At 44.7% G+C, this 26,065-nt stretch overlaps 1 protein-coding gene across 3 annotated transcripts in view; it reads right to left on the reverse strand.

Moving 5' to 3' along the window:
• Positions 1-26,065, reverse strand: part of GPR161 (G protein-coupled receptor 161) — a 58,149-nt gene that overhangs the window by 30,770 nt on the left and 1,314 nt on the right. The window contains exon 2 of one of the 3 annotated variants that reach the window (XM_011933411.1): positions 24,221-24,351. The exons of the other annotated variants lie outside the window; for them this stretch is intronic. Coding sequence (XP_011788801.1) covers positions 24,221-24,236 — 16 coding nt within the window. The 5' untranslated portion in view covers positions 24,237-24,351. The remainder of the gene's footprint in view (positions 1-24,220; positions 24,352-26,065) is intronic. 3 annotated transcript variants of the gene reach the window in all.

The following is a 26,065-nucleotide window of genomic DNA, read 5'->3' on the forward strand; positions in this document are numbered from 1 at the left end:
TCAACATGGTGAAACCCTGTCTCTACTAAAAATACAAAAATTAGCCAGGCGTGGTGGCGCACACCTGTAGTCCCAGCTACTCGAGAGGCCGAGGTAGGAGAATTTGCTTGAACCTGGGAGGCAGAGGTTGCAATGAGCCGAGATCACACCACTGCACTCCAGCCTGGGCAACAGAGCAAGGCTCCGTCTCAAAACAAAACAAACACAACTAAATGTATACATTCTGCATGCTACAGAAATCCAAGTTAATAAACCCATGTAAAAATTAATGCTGACAGAAGTAAATCAAAATACCTCTATAAGGAATTTACACACTCACAATACAAACAGAAAAATACCTGATGAAAGTGAACACTTAGCATTCCCCATGAGGGACGGTCAAAAACAACAGCAACAAAATAGAAGAATTGACTTCCAAGAACTTGAATTAATAGAAAAAACATGGTGGCTAGCTAGGCACAGTGGCTCACGCCTATAACCCCAACACTTTGGGAGGCCAAAGTAGGCGGATGGCTTGAGCTCAGGAGTTCGAGACCACCCAGGGCAATGTGGTGAAACCTCATCTCTACAAAAAAATTAGCCATGCTTGGTGGTGTGTGCCTGTAGTCTCAGCTACTTGGGAGGCTGAGGTTGGAGAATAATTACCAGAGCCCGGGAGGTCAAGGCTACAGTGAGCCATGATCACACCAATGCACTCCATCCTAGATGAAAGAGTGAGACACTGTCTCCATTAAAAAAAAAAAAAAAGAAAAAAGAAAAAGAAAGAGAGAGAGAGAAAGAAAAAGAAAGAAAGAAGGAAAAGAAAGAGACAATAAAACCAATACAATTAAAACTTTTAAAAAGAAAAGAGGCCGGGTGCAGTCGCTCACTCCTGTAATCCCAGCACATTGGAAGGCCGAAGTGGGTGGATCACCTGAAATCAGGAGTTCGAGACCAGCCTGGTTAACGTGGTGAAACACCATCCCTACTACAAATACAAAAATTAGCTGGGTGTGGTGGCGGGCACCTGTAACCCCAGCTACTTGGGAGGCTGGGGCAGGAGAACTGCTTAGACCCAGGAGGCAGAGGTTTCAGTGAGCTGAGATCATGCCATTGTACTCTAGCCTGGGAGACAAGAGCAAAACTCCATCTCAAAAAAAAAAAAAAAAAAGAAAGTAAAAGAACTAGAAACCATAATGCAAGACAAACCAATGGGTATGTTAAACAGCAGATTTAGCTAACGAGGAAGATGATTAACTGAAAGATGATTCCTAGAAGAGAGGTCTGAGGAAATTACTCAGTACGCAGTGAGAAAAATTAAGAAATTGAAACTATGTAATAAAAGTCAAAATACAAGTCAAAAATACAGGAAGAATGGGCTAAGAAAATCCAACCTATGTCCAATAGAAGGGCAGCAGGTGAAGTTAGAGAGAATTAAAGGAGTAGACACTGTTGGCTACCTACCCAGCAACCATTCTCGGTTTTTTTCTTAACTGGCAGACCTCTGACTTTATCTGGTGTCCAACTCTCCTCCAAGTGCCTCAGAGAAGGCTGATCTTATCCCTAGTTCTGGGATACAGATCCTGATTGGTCTAAATTAATCACTGTGTTCCCTTTCTTCTTGCAGTTCTGGCAGTCTCCCCTGTAGTTAGGCAGGAGGAAAAGTCTTTGATGAGGGAAAGGCGGAAGATTTTTGGGTAAAGCTGCTTTGATCTCACAAAGACACAAGGAAGACAAATCTCTCTAATGACCCTAGAGGCAAAGACAGAAAGGGAGCCTGGAGCTGTGGCAGCCATCTTGAGACCTTTAGGGATGCGAAGCCAACATGCTGAGCGTGGCTGAAAAGAAAGGCTGATCCTTGGGTTAATAAATTAATAAATCCTGAAGTCACCTTTCTCCTGGTTTTTTGTTATGTGAAGTAATACATTTTTAAAAACTGTTTTTAAAGCTATTTTGAGTTGGGTTTCTGTTACTTGAGTCAAACATATCCAACCTACTAGAGTTAACAAGAATTTAGAGGTATGATTGAACATTTTCTAGGATTAAAAAAAATACATGCATCCTCAAATTGAAAGAACGTAACAAATTCTGAAAATAATTTTTTTGAAAGCCTGCATCAAGACACATCAGAATAAAAAATGAAAACACCAACATACAGAGAAACAGAAAAAGCAATTTCACCTATAGAGTAAAAATTAGATAAACAGTAGACTCTCCAACAGCAAAAAAAAAAAAAAAAAGCCAGAAAACAATGGAATAATATCTAAGGAAAAGAACCTTTGCTCTAAAGTTCTATAATATCATTCAAAAGAAGGTAAATATATTTTTGGGGTGAACAAAACCTGAATAGTTAACTAATGACAACTCTTGAGTGATCTGCTTAAGGATACATTTCACGAAGAAGGAAACAATCCAGAGACAAGAGGTAGGGTACAAGAATCAATTGTTAGAAAAAAATTTGGGCTAGGTGCTGTGGCTCACACCTGTAATCCCAGCACTTTGGGAGGCCGGGGCGGGCAGATCATGAGGTCAGGAGATCGAGACCATCCTGGCTAACACAGTGAAACCTCGTCTCTACTAAAAATACAAAAAATTAGCTGGGTGTGGTGGCGGGCACCTGTAGTCCCAGCTACTCGGGAGACTGAGGCAGGAGAATGGCGTGAACCTGGGAGGTGGAGCTTGCAGGGAGCCGAGATCGCACCACTGCACTACACAGCCTGGGCGAGAAAGTGAGACTCCGTCTCAAACAAAAAAAGAAAAAGAAATTGGTAAATATGTAGATACATCTAAATAGGAGCAATAAAAAATAAAATTTAGGCCCGGCGCAGTGGCTGATGCCTATAATTCCAGCACTTTGGGAGGCCAAGGTGGGCGGATCACTTGAGGTCAGGAGTTCAGGACCAGCCTGGCCAACATGGTGAAATTTCATACCAGGAGTGGTGACACAGGGTGCCTGTAATCCCAGGTACTCAGGAGGCTGAGGCAGGAGAATCACTAGAACCCAGCAGGCAGAGGTTGCAGTGAGCTGAGATCGCACCACTGCACTCCAGTCTGGGCGACAGAGCAAGACTCCATCTTAGCAAGCACACCAGTGACCTGAGAATCAGAGAGCCCAGAATTGGCTGCAGTCTTTCAGGCCTTCTGGTCCAACATTCCCCAGGAGACAGAGGAGAAATGTGGGCCTAAGAGCTGCCCACCCAGCGAAATTCAAAATCCCAGTCTCTGCCAGGAGATCTGGAGTAGGGAAGGCACAAGCCCCAGCAAATCCCTCAGGGTGTATCTTTAAAGAACAAGAGAAGTGGTTTGGAATGCCCCAGCCAGAGAAGGCTTCCTGGCGGGCAGCCAGCTTACCCAGGGCCCAACAAGCCAGGGCCCATTGAATGGAAGCAAGCTCAAGTGTGACTCACATTTCCACTCTCTGGGGCTGTTCTGCTGCCAGACACAAAGGTGCTTCAGAACTCCCACACTCACTACATCCTGCCCTGGCCAAGTAAATCACCTTGCACTGCTTCTCTGAGAAACAGCTAGACGAAGGTTTTAATAAACCTATCAGAAATTATCCCTGAGAAAGAGAGCTATCCCTCTCAGACAGGTCATCAGAGAAGCTGATCACTAACTCATTCTTGCCACCACAGCTCAACATATTGTGGTCACTACTCTTGGAATTGTCTTCAGTCTTTTTGTGCATTTCCAGTCTTCTTGTGCATTTCCAGAGATAGTAAATCGTCTGCTGGATTAGACTACTGGCAACGACTTCAGGTCATTTAAAGTCAAATCTTATCACTCAATTCAGTAATTAATATCATTTTGTAATCAGTCCAAGTGCCCATCAATGATAGACTGGATAAAACAAATGTGGTACATATGTACCATGGAATACTATGCACACATAAAAAACGAGATCATAATCTTTGTAGAGACAAGAATGGAGCTGGAGACTGTTATCCTTAGCAAACTAATGCAGAAACAGGAAACCAGATATCACATGTTCTCACCTATTAGTGGAAGCTAAATGATGAGAACACAGAGAGGAACAACAGACACTAAGGCCCACTTGAGGGTGGAGAATGGGAGGAGGGAGAGGAGCAGAAAAAACAACTATTAGGTACTAGGCTTAGTACCTGGGTGACAAAATAATCGCCCAACAAACCCCTGTGCTATGAGTTTACCTGTATAACAAACCTGCACATGTACTGCTGAACTTAAAAGTTAAAAAACAAAAATCAAAAACAAGGCAACACTAGAGTATTGAGACAGGTATCTGTTGTGTTTTATAAACTGCTTTGCATGGTAATATCCAAGAAATAATTCCAGAAATGCCTTGAGCTTCAAGGATAGGATTACTACAGCATAAGGCTAGGTTCTTTCTATAATTTATTGTGTAAATCTGGGTTATTTTGTGGTCTCACATTTTTACCTAAAACTCTCTCATTTTGATTAAGGTAAAAATTTCTTCCTGATCATATTGCTGTTGCCCTGCACTTGTCAGAAAGACCGTGTGGCCTGATGGCTAAGAGCACAGATGCCAGTCAGGCGCTGTGGCTCACGCTTGTAATCCTAGCACTTTAGGAGGCCGAGGCGGGTAGATCATGAGGTCAGGAGTTCAAGACCAACCTGGCCAACATAGTGAAACCCTGTCTCTACTAAAAATACAAAAATTAGCCAGGTATGGTGACACACACCTGTAATCCCAGGTACTCAGGAGGCTGAAGCAGGAGAACTGCTTGAACCCAGGAGCCGAGATTGTGCCATCTGCCTAAGAGACAGGGTGAGACTATGTCTCAAAAAAAAAAGGCACAGATGCTGAAGCCAACTGTTTGGATTTGAAGCCCAGCCCATCCACTTTTTAGCTACATAAGCCTAAGTAAAACGGTTGCCTTCTGTGTCCTTGTCTATAAAATGAGTATCATCTCCCTCTTAGAGCTATTGTGAGGACTGAGTTCATTTGTATAAAGTGCCTGGAGCAGCATCTGGTGCACAGTAACACTTCACTGCATGCTAGTGTTACCATTTGAAGAGTTTAACCTGATTTTACTTTGGGAAATGACCTATTTCTGGCCTATCCTTTTCAAATGTTTAGGCCACGTGATTTGGGTGAAGCCATTATCACTTGCAGCTCTAGGGGTCAGCTCAACTAGGGTGGGCTAGAGAGTCTCCCTGATGGGGCTAGGGATGCTCACCTGACCCTAGGTCCAGGATTTTGGCGGGAAGCGTTGGAGGACAGGCTAGCTTACCACAGGGCTGGCAGTGTGACAAAGTACGAACCCAGGGTTGCAGCAGCCGGCCACCTTTAACACTACATGGGAGGAGCTTACCAGCAAATAAAGCAGAGGATGAGAGCACAGGACAATGGGGTGGCTAGGTGGGGAGGACACAGGTGAATTCATCCACAAATGCTGATAAAAGGATTTCAGATTCTGAATCTTCTTTTTCTAGTTACATAAGCCAATCACTTTTTTTCGTTCCCTTACACTAATTTTGCTGGGTTTCTATCACTTGCAACTTACAGAATCCTAATATTCTGATATATCATGATCTATATATCACATGTCAAGACTCCACCTCTTTGGACACTGCTACCAGAAGCCTTCCCTTTGTCAAGTTTAGGCCAACTCAAGCACAGCTCTGCCTGCCTCAGCCTCCTCCTTTTCCTCCTCTTTTTGCCATGGGCTCCTGGGCCCCCCTAGGAAGTAGACTCTTCTCATACGGAGGCATTGAGAAGCTCTTCACCCCCAGAGTGTGTCCCTTTAGGATCAGAAGATCTATGTCCCAGTTCACAAGCCACTGTAAGGAAAGTGAGACCTCCCCCATCTCCACAATGCCCCTCATATATGAGGCCATCCAAGGGACAGCCTGAGAGCCTGCAAATCACAGGCCCGGGATTACTGGTGGGTGTAGTGGTCAGAAGGAGGCGGGTCCTCGCACCTCTCTAATGAGGGTCTCCTGCATAGGACAAGACACACTTGTCCTCTCCAGAATTCTACTCCAGAGAAAACAGGGTTTTGTTTGTTTGTTTGTTTTTTATCATAAAGGTCTCTTCTGACATCCTTAAATCTGCCTGAGTGAGGCAGTGTTCCATTTCCTCCTCCACAGGCTCCTTTAGAGCAGAATGCACCATTCCATTTCCACTATGCGAATCCCACTATCAATTCTTACGAAGAGCGGACCAGCCTGCAGCGCTGGGACCTCCAGCTGCCCTCTTCTAAGGAAATCAAGTGCAAACAGGTAGGTACATAAGCTGTTCAAATAAATAATCCTCCAGGTGAGGAAAATCCCTCAACACCACTTCCAACAAGCCCGGGGGAAATCATCCCGCTGCCCATTTGGCCACACTCTTAGGGCCCCTTCATCTCGGCACCTCAAAGCACTTTACACACATCAGTAACTAACCGGGGCAGGGTGTGTGGTGGGGGTAGTCTTGGGAAGAAGGTTCTAATAACCACCCTGTAACTGAGATAAAGAAAGGGAACCCCTACCTTCATCCCAACCACAAACCAGGCCACACAGCTCGTTGAGAGGCAGAAAGAGATCACGGGCTCCCTGGGTGTCCACACCTATGTGTAAACAGCCAGGTGCGAAGGCTCCCTCCTGTGCTCCCTCCATCCTTCCCTGGCACTCAACCGAAAGTTGCCCCATAGACGGCAGGCACAAGGACGTGGCCTCTGCAACCCCAGGGGCATGTACCCACCCAGCCAACCCAGAGTCTGTTGCAATGCACAGTGCTTTGGCCCTCTCCCCATTAGGGCACCACAAATCTAGCAATGTCTTTGTTCAAAACCTCTCACTTTTGAACAAAGTGCAGCAGGTCTGAGCTCTCATCTGCTTGGGAAAATGTACCGCAGGAAGGCAAAGAAGCTAGAGTCAGAACCCCAGATGGCCTTATGGACTTCTGAATTCTGAATTCGCCAATGGGAGAGAACTGGCTTTGGTGCTCTCCACACGTACATGATCAACTTGAGCACCTCACTGCCCTTCACAACATACTTCTGCAAATGCCACTGGAAGTCAGCAGTTTGGGGTTTCTCTCCAGCTTCTGCAACTGACTGTGACCCTGTCCACAAGGGCATCAGCAGCGAGTCTATCAAATATTGTTCCAAATCCAAGCCCTTGGATTCTGGGTATAGACATTCCCAAGGCTCAATCCTTAATCCATTCTTTCCTTCCTATGAGATTCCTTGAGAATTTTATCTATTTCTAGAGTATTGCTTAATTACTATTAATAATGATAGTATTTGCAAAACACAGTGTAATACATGACATACTATTACACACATCATCTCATTTGATTTTCTGAATAACTTTTACAGGTAGGGATGACTTCTCCCCCTTTTTAAAGAGGTAGCATGACATAATGGTTAAGAGCATAAGCTCTGAAACTAGAAAGCCTGGGTTCCAAATCCCAGCTCTGCTACTTACTGCCTCTGTGGCCTTGACATGTTACTTAACCCCTCCCAGCATCAGTCCTCATCTGTAAAACAGGGATAATAGGAGTATGTACCTCATAGGATTGGTGGTAGGAGTCAATGAGTTAATATTTGTACTGTGCTTAGAACAGTGCTTAGTGCTACATGTTTGTTAAATAAATAAAATGGGGAAACTGAAGCTCAGAAAGGTTAAGTGACTAGCTCAAGAGAACAGTAGATATTAGCCCTACAACTTGGTAATGTGCCTGTGAGTCTATTGTTTATCTTCAATCCATCCATTCACCACAGCAGATGAGATGCTACGCAGTTGAGCCTCACTGTGTTGCAGACTCCTCACCACCAACCCCTTCCCAGGCTCTCTGCTGCAGCCGGCTGTGCCGCACTCTCCCATTTCCACTCTGCTTTTGCTTATTTGAAAGACTCTCCCTGTTTGTGGAATGAAAGAAGATGTAGTAAGTATAAATTATTTTATTGATCTATTGGGCTAATAATTTTATTTAAAAACAGAAAGAAACAAACAAATAAGCGGGGTAGAGAAGAGATTGAGGCTCAGAAACAACACAGACAATGTATCAAGTCACAGATGACCCTGGATTTGGCAGTGATTTCTTATAGATGACACCAAAGGCACAGGCAACAGAAAACAAAATACACAAACTGGACTTCATGAAAAGTTTAAAATTTTGTGCATCCAAAGACACCATCAACAGAGTAAAAAGATGACAACCCACAGATTGGGAGAAAATATTTGCAAATTATATATCTGATAAAGGATAAATATCCAGAATATATAGAGGACTCCTAAAACTCAACAAGAAAAACACAAACAATCCAATTCAAAAATAAGCAAAGGGTTATATTAGGTGAAGCAACTCTGACAAACACCACATAAGTGGGCACTAAATAATGTATGCACAGGGACTCAGACTATAGAAGTGGTGTAGAGTGTAGAGTGGTAGACGATGGAGACTCAGCAGGGTGAGGGTTAGGAAGGGGAGTGGATGAGGAGAAACAACTTAATGGGTACAATGTACATTACTCCAGTGACGGATACACTAAAAGCCCTGACTTCACCACTGTGCAATACATTCATGTAACAAAACTGCACTTGTACCCCTTAAATCCATACACATAAAAAAATTTTCTACTTGGGAGGCTGAGGCAGGAGAATTCCTTGAACCCAGGAGGTGTGGCTGCAGTAAGCCGAGATCATGCCATTGCACTCCAGCCTGGGCAACAAGAGTGAAACTCTGTCCCAAAAAAAAAAAAAAATGTGTTAATAAAAGTTTTTCAATAAGCAAAGGACTTGAATAGACATTTTTCCAAAGACGAGCAAATGGCCAATAAACACATGAAAAGATGCTCAATGTCACTAATGATTTAGGTAAATGCAAATCAAAACCACAATGAGATATCACCTTCATACCCACCAGAATGGCTACTATCAAAAAGAAAAGAAAAGAAAAAAAGCAAATGGTGAGGATGCAAAGAAATTGCAACCCTTTTACGCTGTTGGCAGGGATGTAAAACGGTACAGCCACTGTGGAGAATAGTATGGCAGTTCCTCAAAAAATTAAACATAGAATTACCATATGATCCAGCAATTCTATTTCTGTGTATATAACGAAAAGAACTGAAAGCAAAGTCTCAAAGAGATATTTGCACACCAATATTCATAGCAGCATTATTCACAATAGCTAAAATGTAGAAGCAACCCAAATCTCCATCAAGGGCTGAATGGATTAGCAAATTGTAGTATATATATACACATACATACATATTATTCAGTCTTAGGAAAGGAAGGAAATTCTGACATTTGCTGTAACATGGATGAAACCTGGGGACATATGCTAAGTAAAATACACTAGTCACAAAAAGAAAACTATTTTATGACTCTACTTACATGAGGTATCTAGAGTAGTCAAAATTAGAAAGACAAAGTAGAATGGTGGTTGCCAGGAGCTGGATGAAGGGCAGAATGGGGAGTTGTGGTTTAATGGGAATAGGGTTTCTACAAGCTAGAGACTTCTGCAGATGGATGGTGGTGATGGCTGCACGACAGTATGAATGTACTTAATACCACCCAACTGTGCACTTAAAAATGGTTAAGATGGTAATATTTCTTGGCTCTGTGTCCCCACACATATCTTATCTCAAATTGAGGGACCTGCTGGGAGGTGATCAGATCATGGGGGTGGTTTCCTCATGCTGTTCTCGTGGTAGTGAGGGAGTTCTCACATTGCTTCACTGGGTGCAAGCCCCAAGCCTTGGCAGCTTCCATACAGTGTTGGGTCTGCAGGTGCACCAAAGGTAAGAGATGAGCCTTGGGAACCTCCACCTAGATGTCAGAGGATGTATGGAAATGCCTGAATGTCCAGGCAGAAGTCTGCTGCAGGGGCAGAGCCCTCATGAAGAAACTCTACTAGAGCAGTGCAGAAGGGAAATGTGGGGTTGGAGCCCCCACACAGAGTCCCCACTGGGGCACTGCCTAGTGAAGATGTGTGAAGAGGACCGCCGTCCTCCAGACCCCAGAAAGATAGATCCACCAACAGCTTGCACCATGCACCTGGAAAATCTGCAGGCACTCAACCAGCCCGTGAAAGCAGCCACAGAGGCTGTACCCTGAAGTGCCACGGGGTGGAGCTGCCCAAGGCTATGGGAGCCCACCCCTTGCATCAGCATGCCCTGGATGTGAGACATAGAGTCAAAGGAGATTTTGGAGCTTTAAGATTTAATGACTGCCCAGCTGGGTTTCAGACTTGCATGGAGTCTGTGGTCCCTTTGTTTTGGCCAATTTCTCCCATTTGGAATGGGAACATTTACCCAATACCTGTACCCCCACTGTATTTTGGAAGTAACTAACTTGCTTTTGATTTTACAGGCTCATAGGCAGAAGGGACTTGCCTTGTCTTACGTAAGACTTTGGGCTTGGACTTTTTGGTTAACGCCGGAATAAGTTAAGGCCTTGAGGGACTGTTGGGAAGGGATAATTGGTTTTGAAATGTGAAAAGGACATGAGATTTGGGAGAGGCCGGGGGAAGAATGATATGGTTTGGCTCTGTGTCCCCACCCAAATGTCATCTCAAATTGTAATCCCCACATGTCGAGGGAGGGACCTGGTGGGAGGCGATTGGATCATGGAGGCAATTTCCCTCATGCTGTTCTCATGATACTGACGGAGTTCTCAGGAGATCTGATGGTTTTAAAAGTGGCAGTTTCCCTGAGTGCTCACTCTCTCCTGCTGCCTTGTGAAGAAGGTATGTGCTTCTACTTTGCCTTCTGCCATAATTATAAGTTTCCTGAAGACTCCCCAGCATGCAGAACTGTGATTCAAATAAACCTCTTTCCGTTATAAATTACCCAGTTTCAGCTATTTCTTTATAGCAGTGTGAAAACAAACTAATACAGACAGTAAACTTTATGTTATGTGTATTTTACCATAATTTTAAAATTTTGGAAGAAAAAACATATCTAGGCATCTTCTGTTTAACTTCTCTGTCCCACAGGGATTGGAGAGTCATGAAATGAAGGAAGCCAGCTATTTCCACAGCTTCTCACCCATTGTTAGAGATAAGATCCTTAGAAAACATCTAGTCTAGCCTCCTCCTGCAGCATATGAGGAAACTAAGACCTTGTCTGGCATTAATTATTGCTCTCAAGGAACTAATTCAGCAGTGACTTCCAAGGCTGAGGCCACTGAATAAAACCATTAATCATGCTGTGCCCACCCCAGCAAGTGGGACAACTCCCCAGGTGACATGGTAAAACAGAACTCTGCTTTTTGTGAATCAACTCCCTCTGCAGTTTTTGTTGCGGCATGTAGGAAAATGTGAGGGACACGTAATCCTAAGCAAAGCTGGGCTCTCAACCATAGATGGTCAGTGAATTTTTTAAAAGGACAACTGGCCTCTCTCCCAGGTCTCCACCTCTTATATTAAAAGCTGTCTTCACCTCTTCATGTTTCCCAGCCAGCACAGACAGCAGAGGTCCATGTCAGCCTCCTAGAAAATCCACAAGCAACTAGCAGGACTCGTGATGAAGACAGCTCACGCTGGGGAGAGTCTCAGGCCCCAAGAGGAAAGCGCTTTAGGAATAGAGAAGAAAAAACAGCTGGGGATCCACATAGCTTTCTGTGACAGCTTTAGCAACCTGAAGATCAAGCAAGTCCTCATAGAAATCACTGTTTGAGCTGCACATTAGGCAGGCATTTTTTCCTCTGGTAGCCCGCTGGCTGCCCCAGCCTCAACCACGTCATTCCCTCAGTGGGAGAGGGCAGAAATTCCAGCCCTTCCAGAGCAGGCTTGAGGAAGCCTCCACAGACACTGGCCCATGGCCTGGGCTCCCAGCAAATCCCCGAGGTGAAGCTGGGTCACAAAAGATCAGAACTGCCCAAGGCTGTTGCAAGTCTGTTTGGCGCTGCTGCCAGAAGTGGCTGTGGTGCTTCAACAGGCAACTGTGCCAGGAGCCCCTGCTCAGATGGAGAGAAGCCAGTGCCACTCCCTGGAGCTCCAGACTCCTACCTCCGACCAACATCTCCACCTGCATGTCACAGGCATTGCAAGCCTGTGTCCAAAACCAGATTCTGAGTCTTTCACCTCTCAAGCTGCTCTTCCTGTGTTCCTCCTCATTCCACGTGCGCCACCCCATCCTTCCAGTTGTGCAGGCCCTAGACTATGAACTCATTCTCTCATGTCCTGGACTTAGTCCATTAGCAAATCTACTGGCTCTAGGTTTGAAAAGCATCCAGAAATCACCTTTGTCTTACTATTCTCTGCTACCACCACTGTGGACCAGGCTACATTATATCTTCTCTGGATTATTAAAATAGCTTCCCATGAATCCTCCTGCTTCCACCCTTCCCCTTTTCTCAATACAGCAACCACAGTGAACCTGTTAAAACAGACATCAAAACAAGTCACGGCTTTGCTCAAAACCGTAAAAGGATTCCCATGTCACTCAGAGCAAGCCCGAAGTTGTTACCTAGACCTGCAGCTCCCTCCAGGGCCTGGCTCTCCATTACCACTCCAATCTCATAATAAAAATTACCTTTGATTCTACTCCAACACACTAGCCTCCTCACTATTTCTGAAACCCATCAAGCACATTTCCAGCTCGGGGGTTTTGCACTTGCTGTTTCCTATGCCCAGAATGCCCTTACCTTTAACTCACCTTTTCAGCAGAGCCTTCCCCATCCATACTATGTAACACTTCATACCCACTCCAACACTTCCTGGCCCATCCCCTTCTTCGCTTTTTGTCCTTAGCACATGTGTGTGTCCTTGTTAATGTCTTACTCTTTCACAAGACTGTAGGTTTCATGAGGGCAAGGAAATTTTGGTCTGTAAATTTTCTCAGCACCTAGAAAAGTGCCTGGCACATCGTAGACGTTCAATAATTGTGATGAATAAATATAGGAACAATGAGACACTAGACACCTTGACACACTAGGCATTTCCTGTTTACTCTGCAGAAGAGTAGCAGACACTATTCATTATCCAGCCAACATCCATTCTCCTCTTCTATCAAAAGAACCCTGATTTCATGTGGGGTACCAAATGTGCCTACAAAAACATACTGGCTTGGCTCAGGAATGGTGGCTCATGCCTATAATCCCAACACTTTGGGAGGCCAAGGCAAGAAAATTGCTTGAGCTCAGGAGTTCAAGAGCAGTCTGGAAAACACAGTAAGATCTTGTATCTGCTAAAAACCAAGGAAAGAAACAAAGAATTAGCCAGGCATGATAATACACACCTGTAGTCCCAGCTAATCAGGAGGCTGAGGGAGGAGGATCACTTGAGCCCAGAAGGTCAAGGCTGCAGTGATCTATGATTGTACCACTACACCCCAGCCTGGGCAACAAAGCAAGACCCTGTCTCAAAAAAATTACATACACACACACACACACACACACACACACTTGCTTGCATGGAAGCTGGAGTGGCCGTTAGACCCCGTCTACAAAGTGGTGGAAAGCCATTCCCCAATACAAAGGGACAGACTCAGCTGTGGCTTTTACCCTTCTCCTTTCCCTTTCTCCTGACTGGAACTCAAAGTCAAGGCTTGAAGGTGAATGTGATTTTTTTGATTGTGTAGCTGTAAGTCCCATGCAATAGAAAACAGAAAATCCCTAAGGTAAAGCTGGGTCACAAAAGATCAGAACTGCCCAAGGCTGTTCCAAGTCTGTCTGATGCTGAAGCAGCCCAAGCTACCTAATGAACTGTGAAGTCACTACACCCAACCCCAGCTAGTTAACCCCTTTTTGGTTAAGTCCTGTAGCAGGGTTGCCTTCGCATGTTGTGAAAAGCAATCCTAACTTGACACACAGGTTGAAAGTGAGAAGAGAGGTGCTGATGAAGGCAAACTGTGCTGTGATGAATATGATGATGCAGTCAGCTCAGCTGCTGGTAAGGATTGGTGCCACCACGTCTTCATCTGCCCATCCATCTCCTTCTCCCGTCCACCCTGTCCCATTCTCCTCAACCCCCAGTTCAAACACTGCTGCAACCCTAACTCGTATCCCTTTTCCCATGATAACTCCAAATAAAATCGAACATTCTAATCATTGGAAGAAGAGGGTGTCCAGTTACAATTTCCCTTTCAAAAATGCACTAACACTCAAGCTAATCCTCAGGAAATGCTCCATTCTAGATAGCCGAGTTTTCTGAATTGGTCGAGTTTTATTAATACCACCCTGAAACTACCAAAACTCTTTAAGTCTTTAAGCAAAATTCATGAAAATCTATCACACATTTTTCTGTATTTTAAAATAAGGTATACAAAACGTAATTTTCATAATAATTTGAGGTCATTAAATGCCAAGATACGTGGAACTTTGACTTGGGAAAAACCTTAGAGAGCAATTCTAATGGGAACATTTTCTTCTGGAACCTCGGAGAAGGTTGTTAGCTTGCCCACAGTCACTCAGCTAGTGGGTTATCACAGTGATACATTATTATATGATCCAAAACACTGTGATTCCCTCAAGACTGGTAAAGATCGTTTATATGGTTTGGATATTTGTCCCCTGTAAATCCCATGTTGAAATGTGATCCCCAGTGTCAAAGGTGTGGCCTAGAGGTGTTTGAGTCATGGGGGCAGGCTTGGTGCCATCCCCACGGTAGTAAGTTCTTGCTCTATGAGCTCATGCAGAGGGTGGTACCCCTCCCATTGCTCTCCCGCTCCCTCTCAAGCTGTGTGCACGCCTGCTCCTCTTTTTGCCATGGGAGGCCTCACCAGAAGCAGATGCTGGCCCCATGCCTCTTGTCCAGTCTGGCAGAACCATAAGCCAAATAAATTCTTTTCCTTATAAATTACCCAGCCTCAGGTATTCCTGTATAGCAACACAAAATGGACTTATAACCAGAATGTTTTCCTCTTACATCAAATGTGTATTGCACATTCTCTGTCTCCTTTTTATACTTTCTCTGTAATTTCTTTCAACTTTCAGCTGCCCCTTTTCCCCATAAAAGTATACTTATCTGCAGTTTCCCTTGTCAAGTGTATTAAAGGTCTGCATAAAGTAAAAGCTAATATTATCCTGAGGGAGGGCTTCAGTGCAAAGTTCTCTGAGTACAGACTCTGTCAGACACAAGTCATTTCCTCCTGTGCCTTTGGGGAGGGCTGATTTCTTCCAGGAAACAGGGACCCTTGAAATAGTCTAGGGCCCAGAGTAGGACTTAATATGTTTTAAGTTATAGGAGGGAAACTGCTGAATTTAAACAAAAATTTAAACAAGACTGTTGAGTCCTGTTGGATTTTATACCATCAGAAAGGCCAATATGTAAATGCAGACAAATATGTTTTATACTGAAAGACTTTCATTAGAATCTTTCAAAAGGCCAACTCCAGAAAATATGAATTTTTTGGAAGAGACCATAGGTGTCAGTGCAGAAGATATTTGCACACGCCTGCGTAACATGTACAATTTCTTGATTATCTTGCTTCTCCCTTTTTTCCTTTTCCTTTTCCTTTTTTTTTTTAGACAGTCAAACCCTGTCATCCAGGCTAGAGTGCAATGGTGCAATCTCAGCTCACTGCAATCTCCGCCTCCTGGGTTCAAACGATTCTCCTGCCTCAGCCTCCCGAGTAGCTGGGACTACAGGTGCCCACCACCAGGCCCAGCTAATTTTTGTATTTTTAGTAGAGACGGGGGTTTCACCGTGTTAGCCAGGCTGGTCTCAAACTCCTGACCTTGTGATCCGCCCGCCTCAGTCTCCCAAAGTGCTGGGATTACAGGTGTGGGCCACCGCGCCTGGCTCTATTTTTATTTCCCCATAAACTCTACTATGACACATCCTCTAAGTTAGGCATTCCCAAATCATGGGTGGCAGCTACTGTGAAGGGTCTCCCAACCAAATATAACCCTAGCTGTCTGAAGACCAAATAAATGAGGTTGCACACATATGTAAACTATTATTCTGAAAATGTCTATAGATGCTATTGCGGTCAATAGAATTCAAATTCCTTGTTTATGTTGTCATTCACTCATAGCAGCTTTCTGTAACTGAGCATTTTCTCCAGTTGAAGTGACACTAAAGGGCAGGAGAGGATGCATGCAGCCTGAGAGAGCTTGGAGGTCACCACCATAAGCCATTCCCTACCCCGGCCGCTCACCTCCTTGTTGCCACTTATTTGAACACCATCTATCTCTAGTCCACCTTAAGAACTCTGAAGAGGCCTTTGCCTTTCCAGGAAATGCTACCTCTACAATGACCCTTACCATCTCTTCCGGTCTACAGTTTGCTTTTTATATTTTAGTTTTCCTTTCAGACATTCATGTCTTCTCATAACACAAGTATTGTTTTGTTTTGTTTTTTTGAGACAGGGTCTCGCTCTGTCACACAGCCTGGAGTGCAGTGGCGTGATCATAGCTCACTGTAGCCTCAAACTCCTGGACTCAGGTGACCTTCCCACCTGAGCCTCCCAAATAGCTGAAACTACAGGTGTATGCCACCACACCTAGCTAATTTTTGTATTGTTTTTGTAAAGCGGGGGTTTTGCTATATTACCCAGGCTGGTCTCAAACTCCTGGGCTCAAGCAATCTGCCCACAGTGGCCGCTCAAATTGTTGGGATTACAGGCATGAGTCACCACACCCGGCCATAATACAAGATTTTATTTTAGGTGAGGATGTTTTCTCTTCCAGAAAGCTTTTGAATGCTTCCTCAGTTTCCCCTTTGAATTCCCAACAGCACTCTGCATGTGGAGAAAACAAACATTTTATATTCCCCCTACACTAATATCCACTTAAACCTGATATTGAATAGAAAGAACATGGGCTTTGGAATCTTCACCAAACCCAGATCTGAATTTCCTGTGACTGTGTGTGTGTCCCTTAATCTCTCTGAGACTCAATTTCTCCTAAGACAAAAAACAGAGTAGATATACCCTACTTTATATGACTGCCAAGAGGAATCTATGAGGTAATGAGGGTAAAAGTAGCAAGCAGAAAGTTGTCAGAAGATAAACTCAAGGAATGTTTATGAAAATTAAGACATGAAAAGAAAACTCAATTCTTTTTTTCCCTTTCAAATTTTAATTAAAGCTGGCCGGGTGCAGTGGCTTACACCTATAATCCCAGCACTTTGAGAGGCCGAGGCAGGTGGATTGCCTAAGGTCACGAGATTGAGACCAGCCTGACCAACATGGTGAAACCCCGTCTCTATTAAAAATACAAAAATTAGCTAGGCATGGTGGCAGGCACCTGTAATCCCAGCTACTCAGGAGGCTAAGGCAGGAGAATACTTGAACCCAAGAGGCAGGGGTTGCAGTGAGCCAAGATGGCACCACTGCACTCCAGACTGGGTGACACAGTGAGACTTCATCTCATAAAAAAAAAAAAATTTAAATTGTAGTTAAAGCCAAAGAGATTTCATTCAACTACTCTATTAGTCCATTTTTATACTGCTGATAAAAACATATCCAAGACTGGGAAGAAAAAGGTTTTACAGTTTAAGAAAAAGGACTTACAGTTCCACATGGCTGGGAGACAAGGAGGAGCAAGTCACATCTTACATGGATGGCAGCAGGCAAAAATTCCCATTTTTAAAACCATCAGATCTCATGAGAGTCACGTACTATGAGAACAGAACAAGAAAGACTCGCCCACTCCCATAATTCAATCACCTCCCACTGGGTTCCTCCCATGACACATGGGAATTGTGGGAGTTACAATTCAAGATGAGATTTGGCTGGGAACACAGCCAGAGCATATCAACTACTTGTTGATAAGGAAGAGATGAAATGGAAGACAGAAAAGATGCATTGCAAGAGAATGCAAAATGGAAGTATCTTTGACTCCGTAAGGGGTTCAGGGCCTCAAGATTTGAAGCCCCACTATAGGAAGATGCCCCCTCCCAGAACTGGGTTGCTTCAGCTACCACACAGATGCTCAGGCTGAGGGTTGTGGGCACCCACGTAAGCAGCTGACTGAGAAAGATGAAATTTTAATTTACCTCCACCTGTAACTGTGGGGCTGATATTCCATGCTTCCTTTGGCTCAAAACCCCTTCCCTGAAATTGCATCTATTTTCTTTTTAAGCAGAAGAGCGGAAATGACATAAGTGAAAATAATGAGGTTAGCTGGGGAGGGTCTGAAAATGTCCAAGCAGAAGACACTAGATAACAATCAAACCCACTCCCTACCCCACTATCCTACATCACTAGTTTTCAATCCCCCTTCTCCAGATCCCGCACATCTGGAAATGCCTGGAGACATTTTTGGTTGTCACACCTGGGGGATACTATTAGCATCTAAGGCTGGGGATGTTGCTGAACATTTTACAATATACAAGATAGCTCCCAACAACAAAAGAATTATCTGGTCAAAAATGTCAATAGTGCCGAGGTTGAGAAAACCTGCTCTAAGTGAACAATTTGGGTTCATTCTTCTCATCCTGTTTTTTACTGTATGTACTTAATAAACAGATCAAGAAAAATAAAACAGGCCCTTCCATAAACAAAAACATACACATGCTCTGAGAAGACAAGAGATGGAAGCTGTGCTGAGAACAAGACTGAGATGATTACTTCTATCACAAGATAAACAATAACGACTACGTGAATTGGTTTTTACCCTTAATTATTTTTTATTTATTATCCTCATCGAGCTAGGCAAACCAAGCCCATATTGCTAAAACTGAGAATATTATTTTTAAACAGTTAAAAGGAGTACATTTTTTTCTGATGGCCATATGTGAGACAGATGCCTCAGGCACAGGGCTGTCCCCTCCCTCCCTCACCATTATAGCCACACTGCCACTGGTTTCTGGACACTCCTATATTCTTGTTTTCCCATTCCTCACTGAGCTACACAAAATACGTTTACTGAAGAGCTGCTCTGTGCCCAGCTTGACTCTACAGCTGGGACATAGCCCTGAACAAGACATGCTCAAATCTCTCCTATCCAGAAGCTTACATTTTGGAGGTGGGGACACAGACAGTAAACAAATAAATTTAAAAAATAGGAAACAATTCTGGGTAGTAGGTGCAGTAAAGAAAGATCAAACAGGGTAAGTGGAGAGGGAATGGGCGTCTGGGTTGGGGGTGGGTCATCAGGGAAGGCTCTCCGAGAACATGACATTTGAGCAGAGACCAGAAAATGATGCGAAGGAATCTCGGGCAGGCCAGGGAAGAGCCCTTGCAAAGGCCCTGAGGCTGGAATGAGCTCAGCGTGTTTAAGGATTAGCAAGAAAGCTGGAGAGGAGTGAGGAAGAGAACAGCAGACTTTGGAGATAGTCGGGAGCCAGATTATAAAAAGCACTGCAGGCGTGGAGAAAGAGTATGGATTGGATTCTACGTGTGAGAGGAAGCCACTGGAGAGACATGACTGACGTTTTGAAGAGGTCACTGTGCCTGCTGCTGGGTGAAGGGTAGACTGCAGGGGCAAGCGTGGAGGCAGGGACCCCAGTTAGGAGGCCACCGCTGTGGCCCAAGTGGAGACAAAGGCTTGGACCAGGGTCATGGTAACAGAGATGTTAAGAAATGTTTAGAATCACTAATCTCCTTAAAGATGCCAACATTTTGGAGCTAAAAGAGGCCTTCAAAGTAACTCATTCTAGTCTATCATTTTACAGATGACAAAATGAAAGCCCAAAGGGCTGAAATGAGTTACCCACAGTCATAGACCTAACTACTGACAAAGCACACATTTCCTGACTGCCATCACTACACCTCTGCCCTTACCTGGCCAACCCAGGGCTGAGGTGGGCAATGCAGACAGGTAAGCACAGGAATCCTCTAGAGGGTAGTCCTAGCCAAGGTCAAAATAAATGACTCTTTGCTTTGGGCAAGGTCACCATAACATCCTAGCCAAACCCAATAGGCCCTTATTGAGCTCTCGGCAGCATCTGACACTTCTGACTCCTTTCATTTTTTTGAGACTCCCTCTTCCCTTGTCTCCCCTGAGCTCCTCTCTCCTGTCTCTCCATCTTTTGGTTCCCTGCCAGTCTTGCTTACTGCTAATCATCCTACCCTGTAAGTGCTGCAGTTTTCCAAGATGCCCTCTGGGGCACTATTTCTTCCTTTCTCATCTACAGAGGAAATTAACTGTCAGCCTCCTCAATATCTCTTACCCTTGCCCAGCAGTTGCTCCTCTGGAGATCCACCCTTTTCACACACCGCATCCATGTGGCTTCATGGATGGGGACACATGACCTATGCCTCGCCAATCAGCATCTTCCAACTTCCTCTGACGTAATGACAGTGTTGCTGAAACAGCTGGGAGGACAGTTCCCCTTTCACATTGGATTTGAACCTGCAGCTTTCCCCCTTGCCAGAGCTGCTTGGGATCACCACACAGAATCTTAGCAAAAAGAAAGGCCAAAAAACAGGGAGAAAATGGGTCCTCTTAAAAATCACCTGAACCCTGAACCCACATCAGAAGCCAAATACACTCGAGCATTTTAATGACATGAGCCAATAGCTTTCCTTTTTGCTTAAGTGGATTTGAACTGGATATTCTACCACTTGCAAAAGAAAGAGTCCTATCTGATACCTCTTCTAGCTATATGCTCCCTCTCTATGCCCACTTAAATACTGATGACTCCAATATCTCCATGTATAGCCTAGAAACTCTTTGGTGCTCCAGATTCATATCCACCCACCTTGTAGATGTTGTCTCCCATATGTCACACTCAGGCACCTCAGATATAACACGCACAAAATGGAATTCACATCTCTGCTGCTACCATCCCACTATGCTATTCCTCATGTTTTTCTCTACCCTAGAACATCAGCACCCACCCAATCTCTCTGGAGAGAAGCCTAGGACATCCTAGGCCACTCCTTAAGGGAATCCTGATGGGGTTTAGGCCCTGACTGACACTTTCTGACTGTGTCACCATGGGTGTATTAATGAACATGTCTGACCCGTGGATTTCCATTCTGACTCTCTAGGATTGAATGAGATAACGTAAGCAATTGGTTCCATTTCCTATCACAAACTTCCAGTGCATCACTAATTCTAAGTCAAAACTTCATCCTCACTGCCATTACCCCAGCTCAGAGCCTCACCATCTTTTCCCTGGACTACTCACAGGCGTTTCTCTCTTCTTATCTTCGATCTCACCCGCCCCACACCAATCTCTCCTCCCAACTATTGCAGACTGATTGGCCCCTACACAGCCAGACCATTTCATGCTATTCCCTGCCACCTGCAGAATTTATTCATTTGCAGATATCCTCTACCTCGACCATCCTGAATTGCTCACAGTTCTCCAAACACTCACTGTTGTTCTCAACTCTGTGGCTCTGTACACTGTTCTCACCACCCAGAATGCTGTCTCTCCCTCCTCACCCACCTGGAGAAGAGCTCATCCTTAAGACTTGGTTAGAAAAAGAAAAAATAAAAGTTACTATAAATGTCAAAGAAAGTATAGATTGGCTAAAGTGACAAGGAGGGAAAATACATAAAGGAAAAGCAGAAATTTAAAATATTTTTAAATGGAGAAAAGCAAAGAAAGAATGGAGAGAAAAGAGAAAATTTAGGAAAATGTACTCTTGAAATAGGAGGGGACTTCCTAAGCAAGACAGAAAACGTGAAAACAAAGAAAAATGATAGAGATTTAACTTCATAAAAATTAAATACTTCTGGACAATCAAAGGTACAATAAGCAAAGTTGGGGAAGAAGATATAAAGATATTTGATTTATTAACAAGAAAAGGATTAAAGTCCAGAATTTAGAAAGAGCCTCACAAGTTGATGAAATTACAAACAACTCAGTTAAAAAAATTGGCAAAGAATTTGATGGAGGAATTAGAGGAAGTGTAAGCAATCAATTTAGGGTAAACTTGGAAGAATACATCAGCATTTAAAATGTACATAACTGGCTGGGCACAGTAGCTCAAGCCTGTAATCCCAGCATTTTGGTAGGCCGAGGCGGGCAAATCCCCTCAGGTCAGGAGTTTGAGACCAGCCTCGCCAATATGGTGAAACTCCTTCTCTACTAAAAATACAAAAATTAGCCAGGCGTGGTAGCACACGCCTGTAATAAAAATAAAATGCACATAACTGATATAAAATGGTCTCCAAGATCTAGGTTAAACTTTTCTAATGCCCTATGTAGAACAGGGCATATAACATGCTATCATATTTATTTCTGAAAGAGAGAAAACAGAAGGTATATTTTTGGGTTTGTTTGTGTTGTTGTTGTTTGTTTGTTTTTTAAGATGGAGCTTTGCTCTTGTTGCCCAGGCTGGAGTGCAATGGCACAGTCTTGGCTCACTGCAACCACTGCCTCCCGGGTTCAAGCCATTCTCCTGCCTCAGCCTCCCAAGTAGCTGTGATTACAGGTGCCCACCACCATGCCCGGCTAATTTTTGTATTTTTAGTAGAGATGGGGTTTCACCATGTTGGTCAGGCTGGTCTCAAATTCCTGACCTCAGATGATCTGCTGCCTCAGTCTCCCAAAATGCTGGGATTACATACAGGCATGAGCCACTGCGCCCAGCCGAGAAGGTACATTTTATTTGCTTGCAGGTGCATGGACTATTTCTGAAAGAATGCACAAAAACTGGTAAAATTAGTTACATCCAAAAAAGGAAAAAGAGGGCTAGGAAAGAGGAGTGGGAGGGAGACATTGCCTTTTATAACTTTTGAATGCTATACCTTTCCAATTCACTACTTATTCTCAAACAAATAACCTTAAATAAATACTGTAAATAATTCAGTCTCTTTTTCTACACAATCTTCCAGACCTAACTAAACAAAGAGAACTCTGCACAAATAACCACTTAAAATGTACATTTCCTTTGATCCACAAATCTCACATCCAGGAACAATTTTTACCCAGAAATACCGTACATGTACACAGATAAAGATACACAGAAAATCTAGATTAAGTTGGAAGCCAATCTAAGAGTCCATCAATAGGGGATTGTTTAAATAATTTATAGGGAACCGACACTATGAAATACTATGTTATTATTAAAAAGAATGAAGTACAATGTATCTGTTATTGTTACTGAATGACTTCTAAGTCATACTGTTAAATCAAAAAAGTAAACCACAGAGCATTATTATATTACCCCATTTATGTTTTTATTTTTTTTAACAGAGTCTTACTATGTTGTCCATGCTGGACTTGAACTCTTAGGCTCAAGCAATCCTCCCACCTCAGCCTACCAAGTAACTGGGACTACAGGTGTGTACCACCATGCCCAGCTTCAGTTATGTATTTTTTCAAGTATATTCAATATATTCAGGTTGGTCCTAAAGTCAGAAATGTAAATAATACTATTTTATCATGTTTTATATAATATCAATAAACTATCTATTCGCCTATGTTTCCAGATTTGGTGAGCGTATTGAGCACATTGAAAAAGAGCTAAAAAGACAGACATTTACAGTGGTTATCTCAAAGGTAGGGAGAAGGAATAGAGAAGAGGTGGAAGGGAATTTAATTTATTTTCCTAAATGTTACTATGTTTTAAAAATATTTTACAGCTCTTAGTTTTGAAAAATTACTATATTCCATGAATGCTTTACATTATTTACCTAAGGTCACAAGTTTATAACGGGCAGGGCTGGGAGGTAGGTTGACTTCAGATCGTGCTCTTAACACAGTGTTCTCTCACCCATTGCTTGAGTATAAAACAAACACAAACCAAAATAAAATATACCTCCTCATGTTTTACCCCGGCCAACTGCAAATTCTTTCATGCTCCAGCACTCCCTAAACATATTTGCCATGAATGCCGTCCTCTCCCCTGCTGAGCACATAAAATGTGCAAGGAAATAGATTAAAACTAGTTGTAAGCCTTTTCTCTGGGTGTAGAAACAGAATCATAGATGAGTACTGGGTGAATGAATGAAGTATGGAGTCATAAAGTCAATCCCTCCTCCAAACTCCAGGTAGCATTAATAGCTACCTCTAGTTCTGTTGATGCTTTTTGTTCTTATAGAAAAACAGCAAGAAGACACCATTTCTCCCCTGCTGCCATGCTTTACTGCATCTCAGAATGACAGTCAGTGCTTCCCAAGGTCTCACACAGAAGACGCAAACGGGCAGTCTGCAGGTCACAAGCAGCTTGCACACATAATTTGGTTAAACTGCAGGCACATTTTAAAAAAATGTTTTGAATCAGTTGCTATCTTTAAAAACATATGAAGCTTTTTTTCCGTAAAATTTACAGCTTCCCCCAAAACTAAGATCAGGCAACCATGTGATGGAGCCCTACCGCACCTGCAGCTGCCACCTTACTGGAGACAGGCTTAGAAGCACACAGCTCCCACTCAGCCCTCCTGTCCACCAGCCTCCTGCACTCAGGCTTCCTGACTGGTCCCGACTGGCAGTGGAGTTTACACCACAGAACTGTACCTCCTCTTGCTGACATTTAGGTTAGCTCCAGTTCAGCCCATTCTGTCTTCCTCGGAACCCAAACAGAGAGCTCACAGCCCTCTGATCACACAGTGCTCCTTCACCTCTCAGAGGACTCCCAGCGCACCAGGCTGCAACACAAAGAGAACGGTTTGGATATCGTTGCGGCCTTGGATTTAGTTCCAAAATGTCAAGCAGGCCTCTTAATGAGGGGGTCTCTATTCTTGATGTTATGGTGGTGGAGCTACAGGGCAGGGAGAAGCCCTGAGTTAAAGGACCCACCTGTGTGCCATCAGGAAACCACGTGAAAAGCATTACCAAGGCAAAAGACGTGAGTTCAATCTGGGCTGCTTACTTAGCTGGGCAAGAATGCTTCATCTCTCCTGAGCCTCAGTTTCCTCACCTATCAAATGGGCTAGCAGAGCTTCACAAGGCTGTTGTGTGAATGAAGAAGTGTATACGAAAGTGCTTGTAAGCACCTGACAAGTATAAAATAAGACGGGTGTGGAGGAGGACCGGAGAGGTGCTCTGGAAGAAGTAACAGAAATGGGTCCATGGATTCCAGTTACAGTTGAAGAGCCTCTTTCTCTGTGACCTGAGGTCCCTCCCACCTCCTCTTTCTGCCCTGAGGGCCTGAAAAATGCCTCTCTTCACTTGCTCCCAGTAGCTGCAGTAAAATAGATTACAAGGGAAAACCGCCTATTCCCCCGAAGCAGTAGCTCTCCAGAACTCATCTGGAGGTCCAGGTCACTAGGGGAGAAGAGGCCAGACTGAATCCACGCCTGGCTCCACGGAGGAGCCACAAGGATGGCCATCCTCCCCCAGCCCCTAGCACGCTGAGACAGGCTCACCTGAGGTTATCACTGTCTCCACTGGACAATCAAGGAACTGAGGTTCTTTCCCTCCAAAACCACACACCTCCTCACGGCTTCACAGGGAGGTGGATCAAATGACCTGCTCTTGAAAGCACTTTGCCAAAGGGATGAAAGGTACAATAACGAGCAAAAATAGCCTCCAAGATGTGATATAAAGCGATGCCAATGCGCAGCTGTGTGGTTACTGGTAAGCAGACCTCTGGGAAGCACAGGAGACACCCCACTTATCCAACAGACGTTCTCATCCCATATGCCTTTGTCCAAAGGTTGCATGGGGGTTAAGCTTGGCCCAGAAGGCGCCGAGGGCTGGTCAAGTCCTCCCCTTTCCAAGAACCAGCCGAATCTCCCTCCCGCAGATCTGAGAGGCAGAGCCGCCCACCCCGCGGCGCCGGGCCACTTCTGGGCGCGCCATCCGCCGTCCGCCCAGGCTCGGGGAGACAGCGCCCTGAGTCCCGGCTGGGAGAAGGTTGCTCACCTGGTCCTCACTGATTCCAGCCGAGGGGCGTGACCGCTTCTCCCCACACCCTTTGCCCTGAGCGGGTCGTGAAGTCTCGGCCCCAGGGGGCGCGGCCCGCATCGGCCGAGTCCCGGGAACGCACCTACGCCCACCCATCCAGCGGACTGGGTAGGGGGCCTCGGGCGGCGCCGGAGAAACGGGGGCAGGCTGCACCCAGTAGAATGGGGTGGGCCTCTCAGAAGCCCCAGGCCGCAGGGGAGGGGCGCGCCCCCAACATCTTCCCACAAAGAGCTCCAGCTCTCCAAAGCAAGGCGCAGTGCGGCCGGAGGACAGCCCCAACCTCTGAGAGGCGCGAGGAGAAGGGGAGCGCCGTGGGGGCGGGGACCCTTCCCGGCCCGCGCCCTGAGCCCTCAGCCCCGCACAATGAGTTTAGCCCGGCTCCATCCCGACCTCCCTCTCCGCCCGGGCCCGGGCCCGCGACCGCGTCCCACGCCGAATGCTCACCGAGGAGCC

The sequence above is a fragment of the Colobus angolensis genome, unplaced genomic scaffold (genome assembly GCF_000951035.1).
Source record: "Colobus angolensis palliatus isolate OR3802 unplaced genomic scaffold, Cang.pa_1.0 Scaffold126, whole genome shotgun sequence".
Taxonomy (NCBI): domain Eukaryota; kingdom Metazoa; phylum Chordata; class Mammalia; order Primates; family Cercopithecidae; genus Colobus; species Colobus angolensis.